General features: G+C 34.8%; 1 protein-coding gene and 1 long non-coding RNA gene across 2 annotated transcripts; one reads left to right on the top strand and one right to left on the bottom strand.

The window, feature by feature from the left end:
• Positions 1–2008: 2008 nt before the first annotated feature.
• Positions 2009–4383, bottom strand: LOC107876415 (glutamate synthase [NADH], amyloplastic-like). Its single transcript, XM_047393942.1, has 3 exons — positions 4367–4383; positions 2995–3300; positions 2009–2899 (listed from the first exon to the last, which is right to left on the bottom strand). Exons 1-3 carry the CDS (start codon positions 4381–4383, stop codon positions 2626–2628), a joined length of 597 nt encoding a protein of 198 aa, XP_047249898.1. The 3' UTR covers positions 2009–2625.
• A 4070-nt stretch (positions 4384–8453) lies between these two features.
• On the top strand, positions 8454–19087 carry LOC107877077. The gene is made up of 2 exons (XR_007042662.1): positions 8454–8778; positions 18597–19087. It is a non-coding gene; the product is annotated as an uncharacterized LOC107877077 (long non-coding RNA).
• Positions 19088–22535: the final 3448 nt, after the last annotated feature.

Raw genomic sequence — 22535 nt, 5'->3', positions numbered from 1 at the left:
TTTCAGACAGTTTAGTTAGAGGCTTTTCAGACTAGAGTATTTATAGGTAGATGTTCAGATTTCAGTATTGATTTTCAATATTCAGTATTTTGATTTATGTTTTGAACCTTATGGCAATTTTCGCATAATTTCCGCATTATTATAGTATTACTACTCAGTGATTTCAACAGGTACCAGTTATGTGTTAGCTTGTGATCCTTCAGAATTATGAGCACCATGTAGCATCTGGGGTATAGACTCGGGGCGTTACAATAGTTTGACAACAATAACTACAATAAAAACAAAAAATTATATTTCACACCGAAAAGAGTAGAGAAGAAATGCTAGAAATTAGGGTTTTATTCAGTCCACATTTCAAATTTAAGCAAGAAATATTAAAATTGTTAACCAATACTAGAAGAGAAGTTGACTCAAGTTCCTCTGTTTAAAAAGACATAATTATTTACCTGTGAAATAAGAAATGGGATGATGAAGAACTCAAAGTTTTTATCGTTGGTGAACACTGTTTGTCGCATAGATTAATGGTTGAAAATCAAAAAGAAATGCCCCGGCTATTTGTTGCCAGAGCTTGAAGTTGTCGGGAATAGAAGAGAGAAATTTTGTAGAACTGTTGGTTGGGAGAGAGTTGAGAGAGACTGTAGAGAGAGTGAAAGATGAGAGACGGTTGATTTGAAAAGGAGGGGGTGTGGGTTGATTAATATTTTTGAAAATATTAGAGAGTTTTAAAAATATTAATCAAGTCCACAATTAACTTAATCAAGTATCCTAATTATGTTTGACCTTTTAATTTGATCAATGTCATCAATCCTTCATTCAAGACTTAAAAGACACCTTTCCTTCAATTTTCTCAATATACTACTAGATTATACTGATTATAAAGTAAAATAATATATAATATAAATTATGTTTTTAAATTAATATTATTATTTTTATCTTTGAATTTTTCGGAATTAGGACGAGCCTTGTGAAACCAGCTATCAATATAATAGCATAACCAAATTCATATGAATCTTTATTATAAGTAGCATTTTCTAAACAACAAGAGCTTTTTCTTCTACTTATCTTTTTGGTGATTGAAGGGGAGCCTTGGAGTAACTGGTAAAGTTGCTTTCATGTGACCAGGAGGTTATGGGTTCAAGCCTTGTAAACAGCATCTAGCAGAAATGCAAGGTAAGATTACGTATGATACACCCTTGTGGTGGGGCCCTTCATAGCAATAACTTTAGTGCACCGGGCTGGCCTTTTATTTAAATCTTTTTGGTGATTGATAGTGAATGACCAAAATGCCCTCAAATGACGGAGACTTGAGAATGGTTCTCTTATGAAGAAATCTTGCAAATTTATCCTCAAATAGACTAAGCAACCACATTGCCACCTAATGTTAGTCCCTGCCACCAAAATTAATAGAAGTTGAACTAAAATGAAAAATATTTTAAAAATAAATGAGGCTTTCATTAGCCCCACTTCAAGTTTGCTGCTTTCTTCTAAGGTCCTTCAATTTTAGAAGCTGATAACGATGTGGAGTTGTTGAAAAAGTGGGATGGGGTTGGGAAAAAATAGGTTTGATAAACGACTTATGAACTCTTCTGTTAGGAGAAAGGTACCCAAAAAAAGAATTTTTGGTTTTTATTGTTTTGTTGATGATTTTTTTTCTCCGGGAAAATCAAGAAAATTAAATTTAATTTATATGGTGTATAAGCGTGTTTAATATGATCAAAGTTATTCTCAAAAATTACATTTTCATGAGGAAGTTGTCCTCTAGTGTGTGATTACTAAACAAAGTTTTCCAAGGAAATCATGTTTCCATTAAAATAAGGAAAATGAGATCCTATATTACTTTATTCTGTTGACAAACACATCATTTTAATCTTTAGTACTAAGAAATTCCATCAAAAAATATTTGAATTTTTTAATGTTACAATTGATCTTTAATACACATTAGGAAAACTGGTGGCGATAAAATTTTTATTATTTTTTTGATCAATTTTATATTTACGTTAGTGGTAATTCAGTGTCATCATGAGCAGTACATGTCCATAATCAGGCATGAAGTTAGACCTGTTGTCCTTTTCTAATCCCAATTTGTCTGCTATCGTCTGAATAAAATTCAAACACAGCGATAACCAGTCAATATCAATACAATTTCATCAGAGCACCAGGTAAAAAGAGGCAATAATTGGAATCTTCCACTTGCATCTTTCTCCCACTGTACACGTATCACCTCCAATCCATTCACATTTCCATTTTTATCTCCAATGAACCGCTTGGTCAAAACCTCGTAGGATCTTGGGTCCTTATCAAACTTTGCAGCAGCTTCCTGATGCCCATAATCTACACGGAAGATACGAGGCCACAGCCAATAACAAAAAGCAAAGGATAGGTCACAATGACATTCAGGAATTTGATGAAAAACTCATCAACAGAAGTTCCATGACCACTTTATGACATATCCCAACTTGGACAATAAAGTCAATTTTAGCAATTACCACAGAAAATAAAAAAAAGCAGTTCCTTCAAGATTTAAACTGTCAAAAACCTTGTGTTGCCACTGAAACTATCATGCACATAATAATCATAAAGCAAGAGTCTAACTAAGTAAGGAGGTTAAAATCAACTAAAACATGATCAAACCTGTGGCCAAGGATTTCCAGGTGCCCTAGTATTTAGTGGCTGAGGGAGAAGCTCTAGATTAACTATACTGCTGCAACCATGACGAAAAGATGTTCCTATACAATCTGTCCCAGTAACACCTCTACTAATAACAACCACCTTCTTGCCCTTGGCGGACATGTATTTTTCATCCTGCAGATAGCTATCAAGCAAACTTTTTGTGTTTGCGTGTAGAAACTCTATTGCGAAATGGACTCCTGAGAGGTCTCTTCCAAGAACGGGAAAGTCCCTACCATTAAGTCAAGAAGTAGTTTGAGTGAGCAATTACTAATTCAAAAAAGATACTAAACCAAAAAGTGATACAACACCATCCATGGTACTCACCTTGGCTTTGTCGTTCCAACAACCAAAACAATTGCTTCATGATCTTCACGGAGGCAATCCAAGGCGAACACAGGATCATTTCCGACATTTGCATTGACTACAAATTTTACCCCTTCCTTCTCCATAAGGTCAACCCATCTCTGAACGACATCAATTTTGTCCGTCTTCATGTTGGGCACACCATACATCATCAGACCATCAATCCTAACAGCACGTTCAAGCGTTGTGATACTATGACCCAATCTATTTAACTGATCAGCAGCAGCAAGGCCTGAGGGTCGACTTCTAACAATTGCGACTCTTTTCCTGTTAGAACTAGAACAATTAGAATGTGAGTTATCAAAGTTATGTATGGTAGAGTCTAAATGTCTAACCAACAATGGTATCTACTATAAAGATCAATCAGTACAAGCACGTTTTTTCTGAAAAAGTATGGTACTACTATAAGGATCAATCAGTACTTACGTACATTATTAACCACTCAGATTGAAGAGCCGGTACTAATATTTCAGATTGGTGTATTTCAGTTAAAATACCTGAAGTAGCAAAGCCTTGGGTAAAAATAACACTTGGCCCCGGTATTTTACTTAAAATTAAAACATTTTTTTGAAATACGGAATTATATGAATAAGGAAGAAGCTCCATGAAAGGAAAATTAATGATTCATATAGATCGCTTAGTGGGAAATGTCCCGAAGAACATCAATAAACACAATTAAGAAGGAAAAAATTACGAATCCATCAAAGCCTAGCCCAGCCTTGGTAGGGCAGATAAATTCACATTAAATGTTTGAAATTAACCCATATTGACCCGACCCCTTTTAAAACTTAGCTTTAAGATCCAATCTTGACCATCTACAAACAACTAAAGTTGAACTTAAATCAAAGCTTAAGAGCTAATCTCTATACCTCTAACACTAAAAGGGTAGGCCGATGCATTAAGGCGCCTCATTATGTGCGGGTCAGGGGAAGGGCCAAACCACAAGGGTCTACATTGTGCACTGTATTTCTCAACTAAAACTCAACTAAAAAAATTCCAATTTTGAGCATCTTACAAACCAATAAACATGAAATTAACCATATTAGAAAAGCCCTTTGTAAAACTCATCCTAAAATTCCAATCTTTAACCATCGAACAAACCATTAAAGTACAAGAGAAAAGAGAAGAACCCACAAAGATTAAGAGCTGATCACTATACCTCTCACACTAAATGTTTGAAATTAACCCATATTAGCCAAACCCCTTCAAAAACTCTGCTCAATGATCCAATGTTTAATCATCTAACAGACCACTAAAGTTGAAATTAACATCAATAAACACAATTAAGAAGAAGAAAAAAGAACCCATAAAAGCCTGAGAACTAACTTTATACCTGAGCAGTTTTGCCATGAGCATAGTGAAGAAGCTATTCAGGATAGGGTTTCTCATACTGAAATTAATATATTAGTAAAAACCCATCAAAATCTCTGCTAACAAATTCAATCTTGACCATCTTACAAACCACTAAAGTTGAAATTACCATCAATAAATACAACAAACATCCAAAGATAATCTTTATACCTGAGTTACAGTCTTGCCATGAGCGTGATAAAGAAGCTCTGCAAGATGAGTCTTCTCATACTAAAGCTTGTATCTTCCTTCTGGAATCTTGAAATAGGGAACGACTACCATCTAACCTTCTATCCTAATCCCCAAACTCATACTAAATGTTTAAATTAACCCATATTAGCCTAACCCCTTCTAAAATTCAGCTCAAAATCCAATTTTGAGCATCTTACAAACCACAAAACTTGAAATTAACCATATTAGCCAAACTCATTCTAAAACTCAACTCAAATCTAATTTTGAGCATCTCACAAACCACTAAAGCTGAATCTAAACCCCTTTTAAAACTCAGCTCAAAAATCTAATTTTGGGCATCTTACAAACCACTAAAGTTGAAATTAACCATATTAACTAATTCCCTTGTAAAACTCAGCTTAAAATTCAATATTTAACCATCTAACAAACCATTAAAGTTGAATTTAACATCAATAACCACAATTAAGAAGAAAAAATACAAAAACCCACAAAAGCTTAAAACCTAACCTTTATACCGGAGTAGCAGTTTTCCATAAGCATAATGAAGATGCCCAGCAGAAGAACCTTTCTCATACTGAACCTTGTATCTTCCTTCTGGAACGACTACTAACTACCTTCAACCTTATTGTTGAACTCCCACTAAATGCTTGAAATTAACCAATATAAGCCAAACCTCTTCTAAAAACCAGCTCAAAAATCCAATTTTGAACATCTTTCAAACTGCTAAAGTTGAAATTAACCATATTAGCCAAACGCCTTCTAAAATTCAGCTTAAAAATTCAATCTTTAAACATCTTACAAACCACTAAAGTTGAAATTAACATCAACCAACATAATTAAGAAGAAAAAAGACATACTAAACCCTGCGAAAAAGGGCACAACTACTAACTAACTTTCTATCCTAATCCTCGAACTCGCACTAAATATTTGAAATTAACCATCTCACAACCCACTAAAGTTAAATTTAACATCAATAAACACAATTAAGAAGAAAAAATACAAGAACCCACAAAAGCTTAAAAACTAACCATTATACTGGAGTAGCAGTTTTTCCATAAGCATAATGAAGAAGCCCAGCAGAAGAACCTTTCTCATACTGAACCTTGTATCTTCCTTCTGGAATGACTACTAACTACCTTTGACCTTATTGTTGAACTCCCACTAAATGCTTGAAATTAACCAATATAAGCCAAACCTCCTCTAAAAATTAGCTCAAAAATCCAATTTTGAACATCTTTCAAACCACTAAAGTTGAAATTAACCATATTAGCCAAACGCCTTCTAAAATCCAGCTTAAAAATCCAATTTTTAAACATCTTACAAACCACTAAAGTTGAAATTAACATTAACCAACACAATTAAGAAGAAAAAAGACATACTAAACCTTGCGAAAAAGGGCACGACTACTAACTAACTTGCTATCCTAATCCTCGAACTCAAGCTAAATATTTGAAATTAACCATATTCAGAAGAGAAATGACAGTTGAAAGCAAATAACTAACTCAAATACCCCATGACAGACAGGAAATAAAAGCAATTATATTCCCTTTAGAAGAGACGATCCTTCTTTGTCAAATTAGTCGCAGTAGAGGAATAGATTAACATATGATATATCATCAACCGGAGTAGCAATAATTACCATCGATATGTTTTATGCACATATCCCATGCACATATCCTATCAAGCAAGGACTTTACCTGCAGGGCGCAACCTCTAAAAGCATAAATACAGTTATTAGAAAGGCTGCATGAGTCCACCAGATGGTTGAATACTGGATTATGTCCCTTGGGAGTATCGAAAATGAATGATATTTGGTGATTTCTTGTTTATATAGAGAGTATAAGAGTTGCCGAAAAAACACAAGTACTCAACCATAGTCCTCAAAAGGATGCAGCAGAGAGAATCAGTTACCTCATATATTTTACGAATGCATAACTAAAGGAGGGACGGACAGCTACTTCGGTGAAATTGACAACACGCGGTTGGCAAAAAAGGGAGGAGTCGAGCCATTTTAAGCTCCCAAATTTGAAGTATCTACTGGAGAAGCCTCTTCTAGTTATGTTCTTATCAGCATAGTGGTCTCTTTTACATGAACAAACACCCTCCATCAAGGAATTCTTTTGAGAAAATTCTTTCTCCTTAAATGCTCTAAATAAAAATAGTTAACTCAGTTATGAAATAGACTAAGCTCATATGTCTAAGTAGCAATTTTGCATAGGCATTCAAAAGCAGTCCTGCAACACAAGACACATATTTTACATATCAAAATTCCACATATTGGTACCAGTTATGGAAGGATTTTCATCGAGAGAAGTCAAAATATTAAAAAAGCAAATAAATGATGGTCAGAAAACAATGGCAACAATGAGTACATTCTGAGCAGCAATAGTAAGCTCAATAACCATTGTAGGCACAGGCAAAAAATCTTTCCAGAAAACAACAAAAGTTAAGTACATTAATGGATTGAACTCATTTGGAGGGCTAAAGGCAAACAACCATGTTGCCTCATTAGGCCTCCCTATGTCCACTGAACCATATTTTGCAAAGATTGTTAGGTCATCGATAACCTCATTATCACAAGCCAAAGGTGGAGGAGCTTTTCTAGAGAAGTCACCAAGTATTTTATGTTGCAGCAACCACCCCTGAATCGAGGACGATCTATGAAAGTGTAATCTTAACCGGTTGCCATCCGAATTGAGTTTGTATAAGTCATTTCTTCATATTAAAAATCATGTGCAAGATCTGAAGTATTTCTCCTAAAGCAAACTCCTTCAGCCACAATTTAGAGGACCCAACAAAGATAAAGATATGCTTAGATACAATGTTAAATCAAATATTGAATTACAAGCTCTTTGTCTATATAAGAACTTTACAAAGTTCCCCAAACATCAACCATAATCCAACAGAACTCATTAATCACTAGGTTAATTGTGTTTGCAACATATTGACATATGCCAGCAGTTCTTGCTTCTCCTCTGCAGTAGCTTCTTGAATTACCGAATCTCTCCGCTTAGAAGCTCTTCACCTATATAAGAACTTTAGAAAGTACCCCAAACATCAACCATAATCCAACAGGACTCATTTGATCAGATAAATCAAAATCAAATTTAAAAAAAATCACCTGGTTAATTGTGATTGCAACATATTCACATACGCCAGCAGTTCTTAATTCTCCTCTGGTTTATTAGATCAATCAAACAGAACCCATATAAATGAAAATCAATTTTAAAAAAAATCACCTGATTAATTGTTCTTGCAACAAAATGCCAATGCCAAAATGGTGAAATGAGGAAAAGCCGACAGGGAAAAAGGAGGAAGATCGATGATTTTGGTGGATTAAGATTTTGCTTGATTAATGATGATTAATGCTTGGTAATGACAAAATGATAATTAATGAGTTTTATTAATTAAAAAAATAGATGATAATGAATAAAAAAACCATCAAAAAAACCAAAAAAAAAAGATAAATAGACTTCCTGATCATTGGGGCATGCCACATCAACAACCTTCGATGATCCTTTTATATATATATATATAGATTATATGTTTCTCGAGTTAAAAAAAATCTCTCTCTAATCAAGCATCACCGAACATTTTCTATGGAAAATGAGATCCAATTAACTATGATAAGATGTCATTTTCCTCACAACTATTTTAATTTTTAACTTCATATAACTTATTTTTTTTCTAATTCAAAGTGGTCCTTATAGTCCATTTATTGATAATAGCACAAAATCTGTACAATGTGTATAGGCCAAAATAAAAAATCCATCAGAAATAAAAGCAAAAACATAAAAAACAAATGCAAAATGAAAAATCAGCTCAAAGCAGAAACTTAATCGTCTTCTTCCACGGCCGTCGAAACGGCGAGTGTCATCTCACCCCAACAAAAGAAGGATTAGAATCGTTAGCTAAAGTTGAATCTTGGTTGTATTTACCATGGGCATTCAACAAGTCTCACAAATGCCAAAAGGAGTAATTAATATCTCTATTACTTCTCTTGCTTGGAAGATTGAGCTCATACAAGCTAATACCACTGCCTAAACAACAAGAAGCTTTAGAGCTACCATTACCTTTTCCTAATTTTTTGATTACACATTATCACCCTTCCTAATTGTTTCAGTAGGTGGATTTTGAATCTGCCATTCCAGATGCATGTATTGCCACAACAATCCCTATTCCTCAGATTAAGTGATATATCAGGTAATACCTGACACCTCACTGTAGCTTCTCTTTTGTTGATGATGAATGTGTCATTGCTGTGAGTTGTATTATATTCCTTTACCATTCTCATATTTGTCCAGTTACACTGAAGTTAAAAGCACTGCTTTGATATTCCTTATCCTTAGATTAAAACTTTTATTTTTGTCCAATTTAATGGTAGCTTCAGCTTTCCTTGGTAGATCCTGAATTGTGGAATAATGAATTTTGTCCATCCCCGCAAAAGAGAAAACATGGTTAGCTATAAAATCCGTCAGCTTGTTGCCTTATCTATATGTGTGAACCACTTCAACTGTTGCATTTTGCAAGTTGAATTTGATTTTTCCTATCTCCACTGTTATACACCAAGGCACTTTCCAAACTCCATCCAGAATATTCTTTATAGTTAAAGAATCTTTTTCCACAACTAAAGAAATAAGCTGGTGCTGAATACAATATTCTAGGCCCATCCTGAAAGCTATAACCTCTGCAATTAGATTAGAGTTTTCTGATAATTTTGTTCCTTCTGCATCTATTAAATCTCCACACTTATTTCTCACACAAAAGGCTTCTGAGCAGGGTCCTGGATTACCCCTTGCGGCCCCATCTGAATTGCATTTATACATTCCCAGCCTAGGGGCCTTCCAGTACACTAGTTTGCAATTAATCCTAGGGGGTGTATTCTTTCAAAAAATATACCATATCAATCCATGTAGATGGGATATTTGACAACCATGGATATGTACATTTCACCAAGTACCATAAATTCCTACAAATTTCCAACTTCATGCTATTGAGAGACATTTGTCCTCCATGCTTACAATGTTTCTTCTTTTCCAAATCTGCCAAAGTATGAACATAGGGACTACTCTAAATAATGCTTTAAGTTTTGTAGCAACATTATCTCTCCACCACTTATAAACTTCTTTAATCTGTAAAAAATATCCTTCAACATTAGTACCTGCAGCAAAAATACTCCATAAAATTTTGGAGTCAGGGCAATGCATGAAAAAATGATCAAATGTTTCTAACTCTTCTGTGTCACAGTAGCTGCAAGTGGCAGCTTCACTACTCCTCCATTTGATTATTACTTTTCCAATAGGCAGTCTCTTTTTTCACAATCTCTACACAAAGAAAGAAACTTGAAATGGAATCCCTTTTAACCATATATTCTTAAAGTTTTTAGAAACAGTTTCTCTTTGCCTTATTCAGTCCCATGCTGACCTTACTGTAAACTTACCAGTGCTATTCAACACCTACCATGACTTGTCCCAAACTTTTGATACTTCTGCACAATCAACATTATTGATTATATACTGATATACATCCTCAGAGAATAAAGTTTGCATTACATCAGTATTCCACTTCTCATCTATCTATAACTGTGAAACCTCTTTCCATTGATGATTACCAACATTAGAGACATGCATATAAAATTGAAGAACCCCTAGTTGAGTCCAATTATCAAAGCAAATGCTGGAGTGCCCCCTTTTTGGTTCCCATTAGATTTCTTGATCAAACAGTCTCTAGGTTCCAACATATTCCTCCATATCAGTGTTCCACTTCTCCAATCCACCATTTGGGGTCTCACTTTTTGATAATATTTATTTCATACAAAATTTGCCCGTATAGACTTTTGAGTCCTAAAGCTCCACCACAACTTAGCATATAAGGCTTTAGAAACATCAAATAATGCTCTAAAACCCAATCCACCTTCTTTCTTTGGCTTACAGATCTTATCCCATGCCACCCAATGCTTGTTTCTGCCTTCTTCTTTAAAGTTCCATAGGAATCTTGCAAAAATCCTATGTAAGTGATAAGTTACATACTTTGGAGGAATCATAGCAGACAACTGACATATAGAAATACTACCCAAAACACTGTTAATTAAAACTGCCTAACCCCCAAATGATTGGAGCTTACCTTTCCAAGCTTGTAACTTATTTTGAACTTTCTTCAACAAATCTGCAAAGTGAATCTTCCTTTTCTTTGCATGTCCAATTGGACAACCCAGATACATCAAAGGAAAGTTACCTTTTTTTAAAGCCAGTACATGTTTCCACCTAACTGATAGTGCCTGGGCTGTCCTATGATAGACAAAAATGAAACTTTTTTCTTTATTAATCAATTGCCCAGACTGCTTTCATATTCTTCCAGAATATTCACGACTAGTTTTAGAGATTTTGAATTAGCAGGTACAAAAATTATTGATAATACTTCAACTGTCAAGATAAATAAGCCAGGAGATAAATGATCAGCCTGTTTTACACCTCTTGTAGAATGAAAGAAATCATAAGATTGATCATTAATTAGTATTTAGTACCAATTATTAGCCACCAACCTCCAAATCATATCTCTCACTTTAACATCACAACCCATTTTTTGAAGCACCAACATCAAGAATCTCCAATTAACTCTGTCATAAGCTTTAGCCATATCCAGCTTTATAACAACATTAGCTGGTTTACCCCTTTTACTTATATCAATAATTATATCTTGAGACAGAAGCACATTCTCAGTAATATTTTTACCTTTCACAAAATCAGATTGGTTTTTAGAAATTGAGGAAGGAAGTAACCAATCCATCCTGTTATGAACAATTCTAGAAATGACATTATTTAGAAAATCACTTAAACTAATTGGTTTCATACCTAAAAAGGATTGAATCACATCCTTTAATGGTAGGAGGACCAATTTAATATGGGTAATAGCCTTAGGTAATATGCACCCATCAAGGAAGGCCAAGACTACTCTGAACACATCCTCTCCAACAATAACAACAACAACAACAACAACATACCAGTGTATTCCCACATAGTGGGGTCTGGGGAGGGTAGAGTGTATGCAAACCATACCACTACCTCAGATGAAGTAGAGAGGCTGTTTCCGATAGACCTTCGGCTTACAGTATACCAAACACAAAAGATTAGTGCATATAAACTAGTACGGTATGCAAAATAAACTAACAGTATAACAAACACCAAAGATAAGTGCATATAAACTAATACGGTACGCAAAATAGCCACACGATAATACCACTGCCACAACACCACGATCAAGAAACTCCAGACACAAAAGGACGCTCCCCTACTATTACCGACGCGCTCTCACCCCTTAACTCTCTACCCTAATCTGCGTCCTCCACACCTTTCTATCAAGGGTCATGTCCTCCGTAAGCTGTAACTATTCCATATCATGCGTACTCACATCCTCTCCAACAATGCTCCACCAATTTTGAAAGAAATGACCAGAAAATCCATCTGGACCACAAACACTATCCCTATTCAAGTCAAAAACTGCAATTTTAACTTCTTTATATGGAGGAGCATTAAGACCTGAGTTGCGCTCATCAGTAATAAAAGAAGGGATATGATCTAATAGAGATAGTTCTGATTCCTCCCTGCAATCTGTGAATTGATTCTAAAAAAATGAGACAACCTCAACAACCACCTGATCTCCATCGTCAATCCACTGACCATTCCCTTTTTGAATTCTATGTATGGACAATCTCTTTCTTTTTCCCTTTACTAGATTATGAAAAGATCTAGTGTTCTTGTCACCCTCAGTAAACCATTAAATCCCTGATTTTTGTCTCGAGAATTCTTCCTCATAATGAAGATATTTCTTTAATTCAGCCTGAGCTCTTTGTAAAATACATCTATTTTCAAAAGAACAGTCTTTTTCAAATAGTGATGCCCTTTATTCTCACAATATCTTCTCTGATTACTAACTGCTTGAATATATCACCAACTTTTATTTTCTCCAGCTAGACAAAGCAGATATAGTGTTTTTCATCTTCTGCTTTAAGCTGATAAATATATCTGCATCATCATGAGACACCCAACTCTACTTTACAATATCTTGAAATTCCTCATCTTCCACCCAAAATTTGAGAAATTTGAAAGGTTTCCTAACAAAGGTAGACTGTTGTTCACATGTCAATAGCATTGGAGCATGGTCAGAACCTAAACTGTAATGGTGTTCCACTACTACTTGACCATATAATCCCCCAAAAACTTGATTCATAAGCATTCTATCAAGGCTTTTAAAAGAACATTCTTGTCCTGCTCTTTCATTGCACCAAAGGACTTCTCTTAAAATTAATATAAAAAATGTCACGACCCGAACCGAGGCCCTGGCTGCGACGAGCATCCCAAACCATGAAGGCCCAAGAGCCCTTGTAACTGGCAGTCATATACATAATTCAGAAACTATAAAATGCGAAAAAAACAAAAACAAACGGAAACATGGTCGTTTGATTATATCAACTAACAACACGGTATAAGTTCAACAAGACTCAAAACCATCTGTACAAGTCAGTGAAATCTCTACTGACAACTGAAAGCAACATTTGTCTGAAATCGGGACAAGGCCCCGATCGGACCATGAACTAAAAACAATGAAATCATCCCCTAAGACAAGGCCTTCCGAAATAAGGGAGGCTCACCAACTCCAATCGTCTGACAATGATTTACTGCTTAGCTGGCCCCTAGGACTGATCCTCAGATCTTGAAATATAGAGGGTCAATACAAATGTACTGGTACGTAGAACAATCCAAAAACAAAATACATTTTTATACAACATAGGTGAGAACATTTCATAAAACATATCATCTTAAAACATTTGAAAACACATGGGCATAATTTGATAAATTTTAGAACACTTTCTTGAGATCATGACTCTACTCTTTGTTATTCTTCTAAGCTAGATGGTACACCCTACAATATGTAATTCCACGGGCTATATGGAATCCACCCTTGACTCGGCGGCCAAGACCCCAATCTAAGTCTGTCGCAAGGATTGGAGTATCTATAAGGGGGACACACACGATCACACAACAGGGTGACAAAATCCCCAATCAAATCAACATGTCATAGTAGTGCACAAGATCATAAAGCAGGGCTCCTAACCATAGTCCTAATTTGGGACGACATGAATCAAGGTACACAAGATCACAAAGCAGGGTACCATAATCCCGTGTCGGCAAATCACGGTTTCTAGCGTTGAGTCTTTCAACTCGTACTTTCTTTGGGTAATTATGTAACTCTCTTTAATCCCATTTTTAACCTTTTTTAAACATGCATCTTTTTGAATTTAAAATCTGAGTAAAATCTGTATTTTAGTCTGTTCTGAATCTACTATGGCATTCATTTGCTTGGTATCCTCATACCAAGACTTGCAAGTCGTATGTCTAAGCCATACAATGTTCTTCCTTAGATTTTTCAATCAACTCAGTCATTTGACCACCAAAAACATTTAAACAATGCAAGGGAGTCCTTATTTCAAAACATGTGCAGAACTTATTCAAAGATTCTCCCTTTTAAATATTTCAACATATGATGGTCAATTCCTTTATAACAATCCATGCAACTCTTTCCATTATCATTTTGAACATTTATAAACAAGAAAGCATCCTCTTTTTAATTCATAATCAATATCAAGTTCAAAACAATTGTAAAACATTTATCTCATGCTTCAAAACATGCATTTGAACAACCCACAACATGTAAAATCAAGAGGCATCATAACATGAGAGGGGTTTCGTCATTCATGCTCTCGATTTAATCTTTGCAAAGCCCAAAATGCATACTTACATGTACACGAGTAAAAATCAATTTTAATGGGAGGCCTCAAGACCAAAACAATAAAAATATATATATATATATATATATCATTGAAAAGGGTTTCATGACTTGGTTATTCAAAACAATTGTTCAAACCTTTGTATAAACATCATAACATGCTTTCAAAAGCTTAAAACAATAACTTATACCCGTAGAGTTTTTAGGATAGGCCCACGTACCTTATGTTTCTTATTTGAAGAATAGAACCCTAATCTTGACACTTTTCTTGGGAAATCTTGGATTGAAAGGCTTGAATTCTTGCCTTGAAGAAAAACCTAATATCTCCTTGTTCTTGAGAGTGGAGAGGATTTGAAATGTTAAAAACTGATAGAAGATAGATTATAAAGCTTAGGGTATGATTTAAACTCGTGGGGGAGGTTTTTGGAGTGAGGAAAAGACCAAAATACCCCTAAAGAAACCAAAGAAAAATACAAAAATACTTCAGTTGATGACCAAGGTTGACGACCCGTCACTTAGGTGACGGCTCGTCACTTTGGTGACGGCTCGTCACTTTCAGACTGGAATTTCCCCCTTATTGTCCTAGGCTGACGACTAGAGCTGATAGGTCTCACTTAGTTGACGGCTTGTCAGCTTAGTCGTCACCTAAGTGATGGCTTATCAGCGTAGTCGTCACTTAGTTGACAGACAGATACTTCGAAGTAAAATGAGCATAACTTTCTACTCCAATATCGAATTAAGGTGAAACCAGTTGAGTTGGAAAGAAGTCTTAAAAGATATTTCTTTTGGTATAAAGTAGGCCATGTAACTCATTATGTACATAGAGTAATGGTCGCTTAAAGTTGACACAAGTTGAAGCGTTCACTAAAACTTAATCGATAGAAACATTCTCAACTCATCTCTGAGTTAGGAGATATTTGTGACCTCAATTCATATTCAAAGGTATTCCCACACTATAGAATTTGTCATCACACATATATTAACAATGAATCATTAGGTTCGGGTCCATATGCATAGGAACGACGGTTTGAATTCTAGCCTAAAAATGAGGGGTGTTACAAAAAAGCTCACAAGAAGTTATGCAGAAAGCAAAGTCTTCATATTTTTGAGGATAAACAGGAAGACCTCCAATCTTTTCTTCATCAAAAGGATGACATTAAAATCACAACCTACCAATCAAGGAAGAGACATACTATTACTGAGGTTGTAAATGTCATTCCACAACTCCAATCTTTCAGTAGCATAATATTTAGCATAAACTACAGTAACAACCAAAGAATGACCTGACTCTTGAAACTGAAGATTTAATGTCAACTGTTGTTTTGAATCAACAATCACACCAACATATACATGCTCTTGAATAAAAATTCAGATTTTGCCATTAATGCTGTTAGGGGTGTACATAGGTCGGGTTGGTTTGGCTTTTCATTAAAATATAACCAAACCAACAATGTCGGTTTTCTAAATCTATAAACCAAATCAAACCAATATACAATAGGTTTTTATATTTCGGTTTTAATCGATTTTTTTTGGTTTTTTCGGTTTTTCGGTTTTTCTCAGTTTTTTTACAATTATAATGTGATTGAAGAAAAAATTAAATGTTTTCACTAAAACGATAAAAAAATAAAAATAATGGTCATAGAGTAGTTCCAATTAAAATTAAGTTGACAAATTACTAAGACGTTTAAACTACTATCTCTCAAAGTAATATTATGTGGATACTCAGTGGTTCAATTTGTAAGTCACTAGTCACAATAGCTTGTCTGAAAGTTTCCTTCACATAAAATGTGAGCATAAAGAAGAATGAAGAATTGGAGACAACTTATTAAAAATTTAACTCCATAAAATAATTAACTATAACATAATTCCACAAGAAAAAAGAGAAAGAAGAGAAACAAACCTAAATCAAAACTTGACGAATGAGGAGAATGAGAAAAGTTAGATGAAAGTAAGATGAGGAAATAATAAGAACTTTGTAAAAACTTGGAAAGTAAAATGTAAAGTGAAGCAATTGAAGAGTTATAGGTTTTTATATTAATATTGGGTTTTGTATTAATTTGTAACTAATGGATAAATATTAGGAAAAAGGACAACAATAACACGTAAAACTAAAATAATATCATAAAAATAGCACTCAAAATTAAATACCCTATTAATAGCCACAAACTAATTTCAGTAGCTAACCTTCACTGTTATACGCTTAAACATAATCGAAAATGTCGTTAAAGTAACTTTCTCTTTCTTTCTTTCCTTTTTATTCACAATTTCCTTTCCATTCAAACTCCCAAACCTCCATTCTTTTACCTTTTTCGATACTTCAATTAATCTTTCTTATTCCATAAATTTTGTATAAAATCTCCAAAAATCTGCATTCAATTAGCTTCCTATAATTTTTTCCCATTGTAAATTTGCTCAAAATTGATACAAAATAATGGCTTCAACTTCAGTTTTAGTTTCAATAATGATAAAATACGGAGGTCAGTGGATATCTGATGTTGAATTTAAGTGTATCAATGTGGTATAAAAGAGTATCAACTGAGTATAGGGATTGCATGTGCATGCAAAGAATTCCCTCTCCCTTTTTTAAAAAGTATATCAATGTAGTATAAAAGTGTATCAATGTGATATAAAAATGTATTAAATGGGTATAAAGACTGTATATGCATCCATAGGTTCTCCTTTTTTTTTTTTTTTTAAAGTGTATCAATGTGGTATAAAAGTGTATCAAACTAGTATAAAAGAGTATCAATTGGGTATAGAGACTGTATGTGCATGCAAAGGTTCCCCTTCTCTCTTTTAAAAAATGTGTATCAATCTGGTATAAAAGAGTATCTATTGGCATATTTTTTTTTTTTTATCTTTACATGCATCAAAACATCTCCGACTCACCGTGATTGAGTCAGCCTCTAAGAAGAACATCTCCGACTCACCGTGATTGAATCAGCCTCTGAGAAGAACATGGACCAAGACTTGGCTTTTCTCTTACCTTGAGATCTCATTATTTTATTTTCTTCTTCTTCAAGTTTAAAGAACTATGACATTGCTTCAAGTACAAACCTGTATGTAATGATTCTGTAAAATAATCATCATTAACAACAAATTTGAGGTCGAAATTGACCGTTTTACCCGTTAATTTTAACTTTCCTTGATTTCCTATTTTTTGCTTCATGTCCATAGTTTTCAATGCTCCAATGCAAGAAACAACAAATCAATTTTTGATATTGATCATAAAATACAGTAGATTGATCGATGCATAATAGAGGAGAAAAAAAGAAGATTTGAGAAAGTATATTTAGAAAAGAAAAGTGATTTAAGAGTAACAACTATAAAGAGCATTTAATTTTTTTAATTGTGTAAGGAGAGTGATTTTGGGCCAAGTGGTTAAAAAAAGGAAATAAATTGGGCCGACTGGCTTGAATTGTTCATATTTTCATAGTGTGGGCCATTTCTTTTTAAAATGGTCAGTTCATGTCCTTTTCCCTAAATATTATAACTAAAGGTCCAAGAATATATATCTATTTTCTGAATATAAAATAGTTACAAAAGTAATTAGAAAGTAGATTATAAGTAATATTTTTTTACGTATAAAAAATTAAAATTATGTATGTATTATGTTGGTTCGGTTTAGGTTCGGTTTGATTTTATTTTTGCTAATACCAAACCAAACCAAGAATGATCGGGTTTTTTTTTTGAACACCAAACCAATCAAACCAAACCATAAGTCGGTTTTTTTCCTCGGTTTGGTTTGATTCATCGGTTCGGTTTGACTTAACGGTTCGGTATGTACACCCCTAAATGCTGTATTGACATAATTCATACCCAGTCTCCTTTTATACTTACGAATCTACCTCACTTCTTGAAAAGTATCTACTAAAGCAATAATGAAAAATTTATGAAATTATGCAGCATCTGTATTCTATGGAATGCGTTTTGAGTTCTTATAGATCTTAAATTCCAAAATAAAGCCTTCATCTTCCTTATAAGATTTCATATTCCTCCTAGGATTGGTCCTAGTAGTCATATTTTCCACCTTGTTTTTGCCTTTGAGAACCTTAGTGGCTGTTTTTCCTGATAAACCTGCTTCCAACATTACTTGAATATCACTGTTGCAATAATCTACTTCCTCCTTATCTTCTACCTCAACATCTCCTTCATCAACTTTTAAAATCTTTTCATCTGTGCCAACTTAATGAGTTACCAGATTATATAGTGACTGTATGGGTGTTGATTTTGTGCAGGAACCTGCAATTGCTGTCTCAACATTAACTGTTGCTAATTCCAACCTTGGGTTAGATGACTCTAACATGAGAGTTGTTTCTGGGTATGATCCATCTAATTGATCATTTGTCACTGCATCAGATGCATCAACTTGTAAAGGTGTGTGGAATGTGGCCTGAGCTAACTGTTGGTCAATATCCTCTTTGCTCAAATTAATTATCTCCTTTTTGTCAGTCTTTTTAATTTACAGGTTCTCTATTTAACTCATCAGAATCTTCACCAGTTACCATCATCTGAAGCAAGTTGACTTCTGTAGTTTCTTGTAGCTTCTCACTTTTTTGTATTTTTTTGTTTCAAATGTTGTTGTTGTCTTCTTCTTTAGTATTTTGCCACTGTTGTGTATTGTCTTGAACTTTGTCATTGTTGTATTTTCCTTCCTAACACCCTTTCCCTACACTTTTCTCCTGATTAGCATTTTCCTGAAATTTTGTTTGTTTCTTCCTCTCGTGCATGTTCATGTCTTGATGATGGATTTTCTTCTCATCTGATTTTGCATCATCCCCATTCTGAACATTTCTTTATTGCACCTTTAAATTCTCATTCTTTTTTCCATATCCCTCTCATACTTCCTCAAACTGTGATACATCAAACAGATTTACAGTAATAACCCCTTTATTAGATGTCACCTCCTTTTGCATCACTAATTAGCTTGGTGGTTCCTTTCTATAATCTGAACATTCTGCTGGTTGTATTCAACTTTGCCAACACCAATTTACCATTGATATGCCTTTTCGGAACAAGTATATCTAATAAATCCTCCTTTAGTCCATTCCCTTGCTGCTCAAGTGTAACCTCCTTTTTAATTCCGGATGCAAGCTTCTACACTCATCTTCATATGCCCTTGAAGTTTACAAGTATGACAATATTTTGGTAATATATCATATTGCATTTTAACTTTTTGAATTGTTGCTTCATTTGTCTTGGAACTCTGAACTTCCAATTTCACATACTCTGGTAATTTAGTAGCTAAATCCTCTTGAACTTTAACTTTCACACAACTAGGTCTAGTGTTATTAATCATAGCTGAATCCAAATGGATAGGCTTTCCCATTGTTGAAGCCAATGAAAACAATGATTCTTTCACCAAAAAATAGATAGTAAGTCAGGGAATGAAATCTAAGCCATCGCTTTTGTAGTCTCAACCTCAGGCTTAAAATTTGCATCATAAATAGATGGCCTCATTTGATATGCTACACCATCTTTTGCTGTAATGTAATACACAGTTTTAGATAAAGTGTTAACAAAATGTTCCATTAGGCTAAATATCATGAGAATATGTCCGTGTCTAAGAAGACCTATTTTGCAATCACCCTTAATTTTGCATTATTTTGGGATTTGAGTTCGTAAATCATCTAATTCAGGCCAGTCATAATTTTTTTTCCCTATCACTGCCAATGGTAATTCCTCGATAACATTCATCTTCTCCACCTCTTCTTCTGTCCATTTGATTCTTGGCACACCATTATTGTATTCCACTTCCTTAATAGGTACAAATAACTGATTAACCTTGATGCCATGTCTCATTGAATTATTAGGTTTAATAAAATCTACATAATTTGGCTTTGTGATTTTTATCTCATCAACATTTGATTTTTTTCCTAAATCAGAGCATTAAGTGGCAATCACCAGGCACAACTGTATTCTCATTAGATAAATTAGGTTGTTTACTAGGAGAAAGAGGATATCGTTTCAAAAAATCTTTAATAGATGTAAGCGAAGTGAAACGAGCTTGTTGGACAGTCCCACTTAACTGGCTTGTGGCTGGATCAGCCATACCACCAGCGGTTCACTAGTAGAGTTCAAGTACGATGGTATGGTGGCAACGGTGAGGGTTTTTCAAAATTAAATAACAGGAGATTCATATATAACTTACTTCAGTTAGCACATACATCATTTTAATATTTAGTACGAAGAAATTCTTACAAAAATCATTCCAATTTCCTAATATTTATAATTAGTCTTTATCAGACAGAGTGAGAAGAACCGAACTCATCCCTCCTGTCTGAAGAGAAGGATGAGTCTTTGAGTGAGGATTACAATAGTGATGGGGAGAGTAATGACAGCTTGAGCTCTAGCCCAAATAAAGGAGCAAATATTGAGGTGACTTCCAGCCTGGAAGAAGCACCTGAATAGGAAGATGAGGCGATGATTTGAAGCAAAGATCCAGGGGTGCGAGAGGCTATCAGAGGCTATCAGATAACAGATTGAAAGGGTAGAAAAGTTTTATTATGATGACCTTGAGCCGACACAATCAAGGAGCATAAAAAGGCCATATGTAGAAAAGTTTCAGATAGTGACCGCAATACTACTAGAATATCCACACTCATACCTCCTAAGAGGAGTTTCAGAATATCTCTACTAGAAAAGTTTCAGATAGTGAAAAGCTGTCTAAAGAGGAAGACGAGTCGTCGAGTGAGGATTACAGTAGTGATGAGGTGAGTAATGAGAGCTCGAGCTCTAGCCTGAATAAAGGAGTGAATATTGAGGTGACTTCCAACCTGGAAGAAGCACCTAATAGGACGATGAGGCAATGATTTAAAGCAAAGATCTAGGGGTACGAGAGGCCATCATATGACAGATTGAAAAGGGTAAAAAAGTTTTAGTATGACGACCTTGATCCAACACAATCAAGGAGCATAAAATGTCCATATGTAGAAAAGTTTCAGAGAGTGACCACAAAACTACTAGAATATCCGAAAATTGACCGGAGGTTCAATGAGTGTGAGCTAGGCTGTTTGAGCAAACCTCCGAAGTTGTACTATCCCACTATTGTCTGGGAGTTTTTCACAAATTATCTATTCTTGGGAAAGATTGCCTAAATGGACAAAAGGTGTCTGACATGAGAAATAGGTTGAGAATTCCAGGTCGAGGGGTTTCAATCAATATTTCAGATCACACAATCAACTGAATCCTATTCAACCATCTTTATACAACTCCAATATACACTTTAGAGCTCAGGCATTAGATGAGCACGACCTCAACTCAATGTCCGTTGTTGGCCTGAGTAATAACAAATAATGGAGAACCATCTTGATTATATAACAATAAGCATATAGCTAAATCCTTACTAAGATTCAAAATTTTAGTGGGTGTTAGTTAGGTTATGATTGATGCCTACTAATGGAAATGCTAACCTATACCCACAGAAAGTTGTACTAGTAGAGAGTTTGATAGAGAGGCTAAAGGATAACTTTGGCCAAGTAACTGCGGATGGCCTATTTGTGAGAGCTCACAAAATTTCTAGTGCACTGCCTTTCCCATGTCTTATCGTAGAATTATGTAAGCTATCCAAGGTTCCAATCATCAGTGGAGTTGATAATGAGGTAAAGGTGACCAAGAGGTAAGAAATTGAAAAGAGAAGGGATGACAATAAGTTTGAGTTGAGAGTTCTCAAGCCATCATTATTTACACCCCAATCTCAAACTACTATTGAAACATCTGATGTTCTTGTAGGTATGACCTTACCACTTATTGTTGTTGATCCACAGGGTACTTCTGCAGCATCCAGGGCTGCTTCTATGCCCACAAATGCTGAGACTGTCGACACTGCCTCCATGCCACCTACCTACTCAAAATATCAGTTCACCTCCGAGAATTTTCTAAAAGTAGTTAAGACTCAAAAGAAATTTGAAAAGCAACTGAATGCCCGCAAAATAATTTAAGCCATTCATGAATCATATCATCTTAGAGTCTTTGAAGCCATATGCTAATCTGCATGCCCAAATGGATGATATAGAGGAGAGAGTATACGGTAGGCTTAGAGAGCTATTCATTACTGATTTAGCCAAGTTCACGGTTGAATTAAAGTAGGCCTAAGATGACATCACCTCATTGAAAAAGTCCTCACCATTGGATTCTTGGATCCTACAATTGTGGAATCATGTGAGGATGTGCAAACT

Source organism: Capsicum annuum, chromosome 7 (genome assembly GCF_002878395.1).
Source record: "Capsicum annuum cultivar UCD-10X-F1 chromosome 7, UCD10Xv1.1, whole genome shotgun sequence".
NCBI lineage: Eukaryota > Viridiplantae > Streptophyta > Magnoliopsida > Solanales > Solanaceae > Capsicum > Capsicum annuum.
The sequence above is the reverse complement of the archived record's forward strand: the minus strand, read 5'-3'. Positions and strand labels throughout refer to the sequence as shown.

Coding starts and splice junctions, on each gene's coding strand:
- LOC107876415 (XM_047393942.1), bottom strand. Junction 2,900..2,994: donor GTTGGAACGACAAAGCCAAG/GTGAGTACCATG, acceptor ACTTAATGGTAG/GGACTTTCCCGTTCTTGGAA.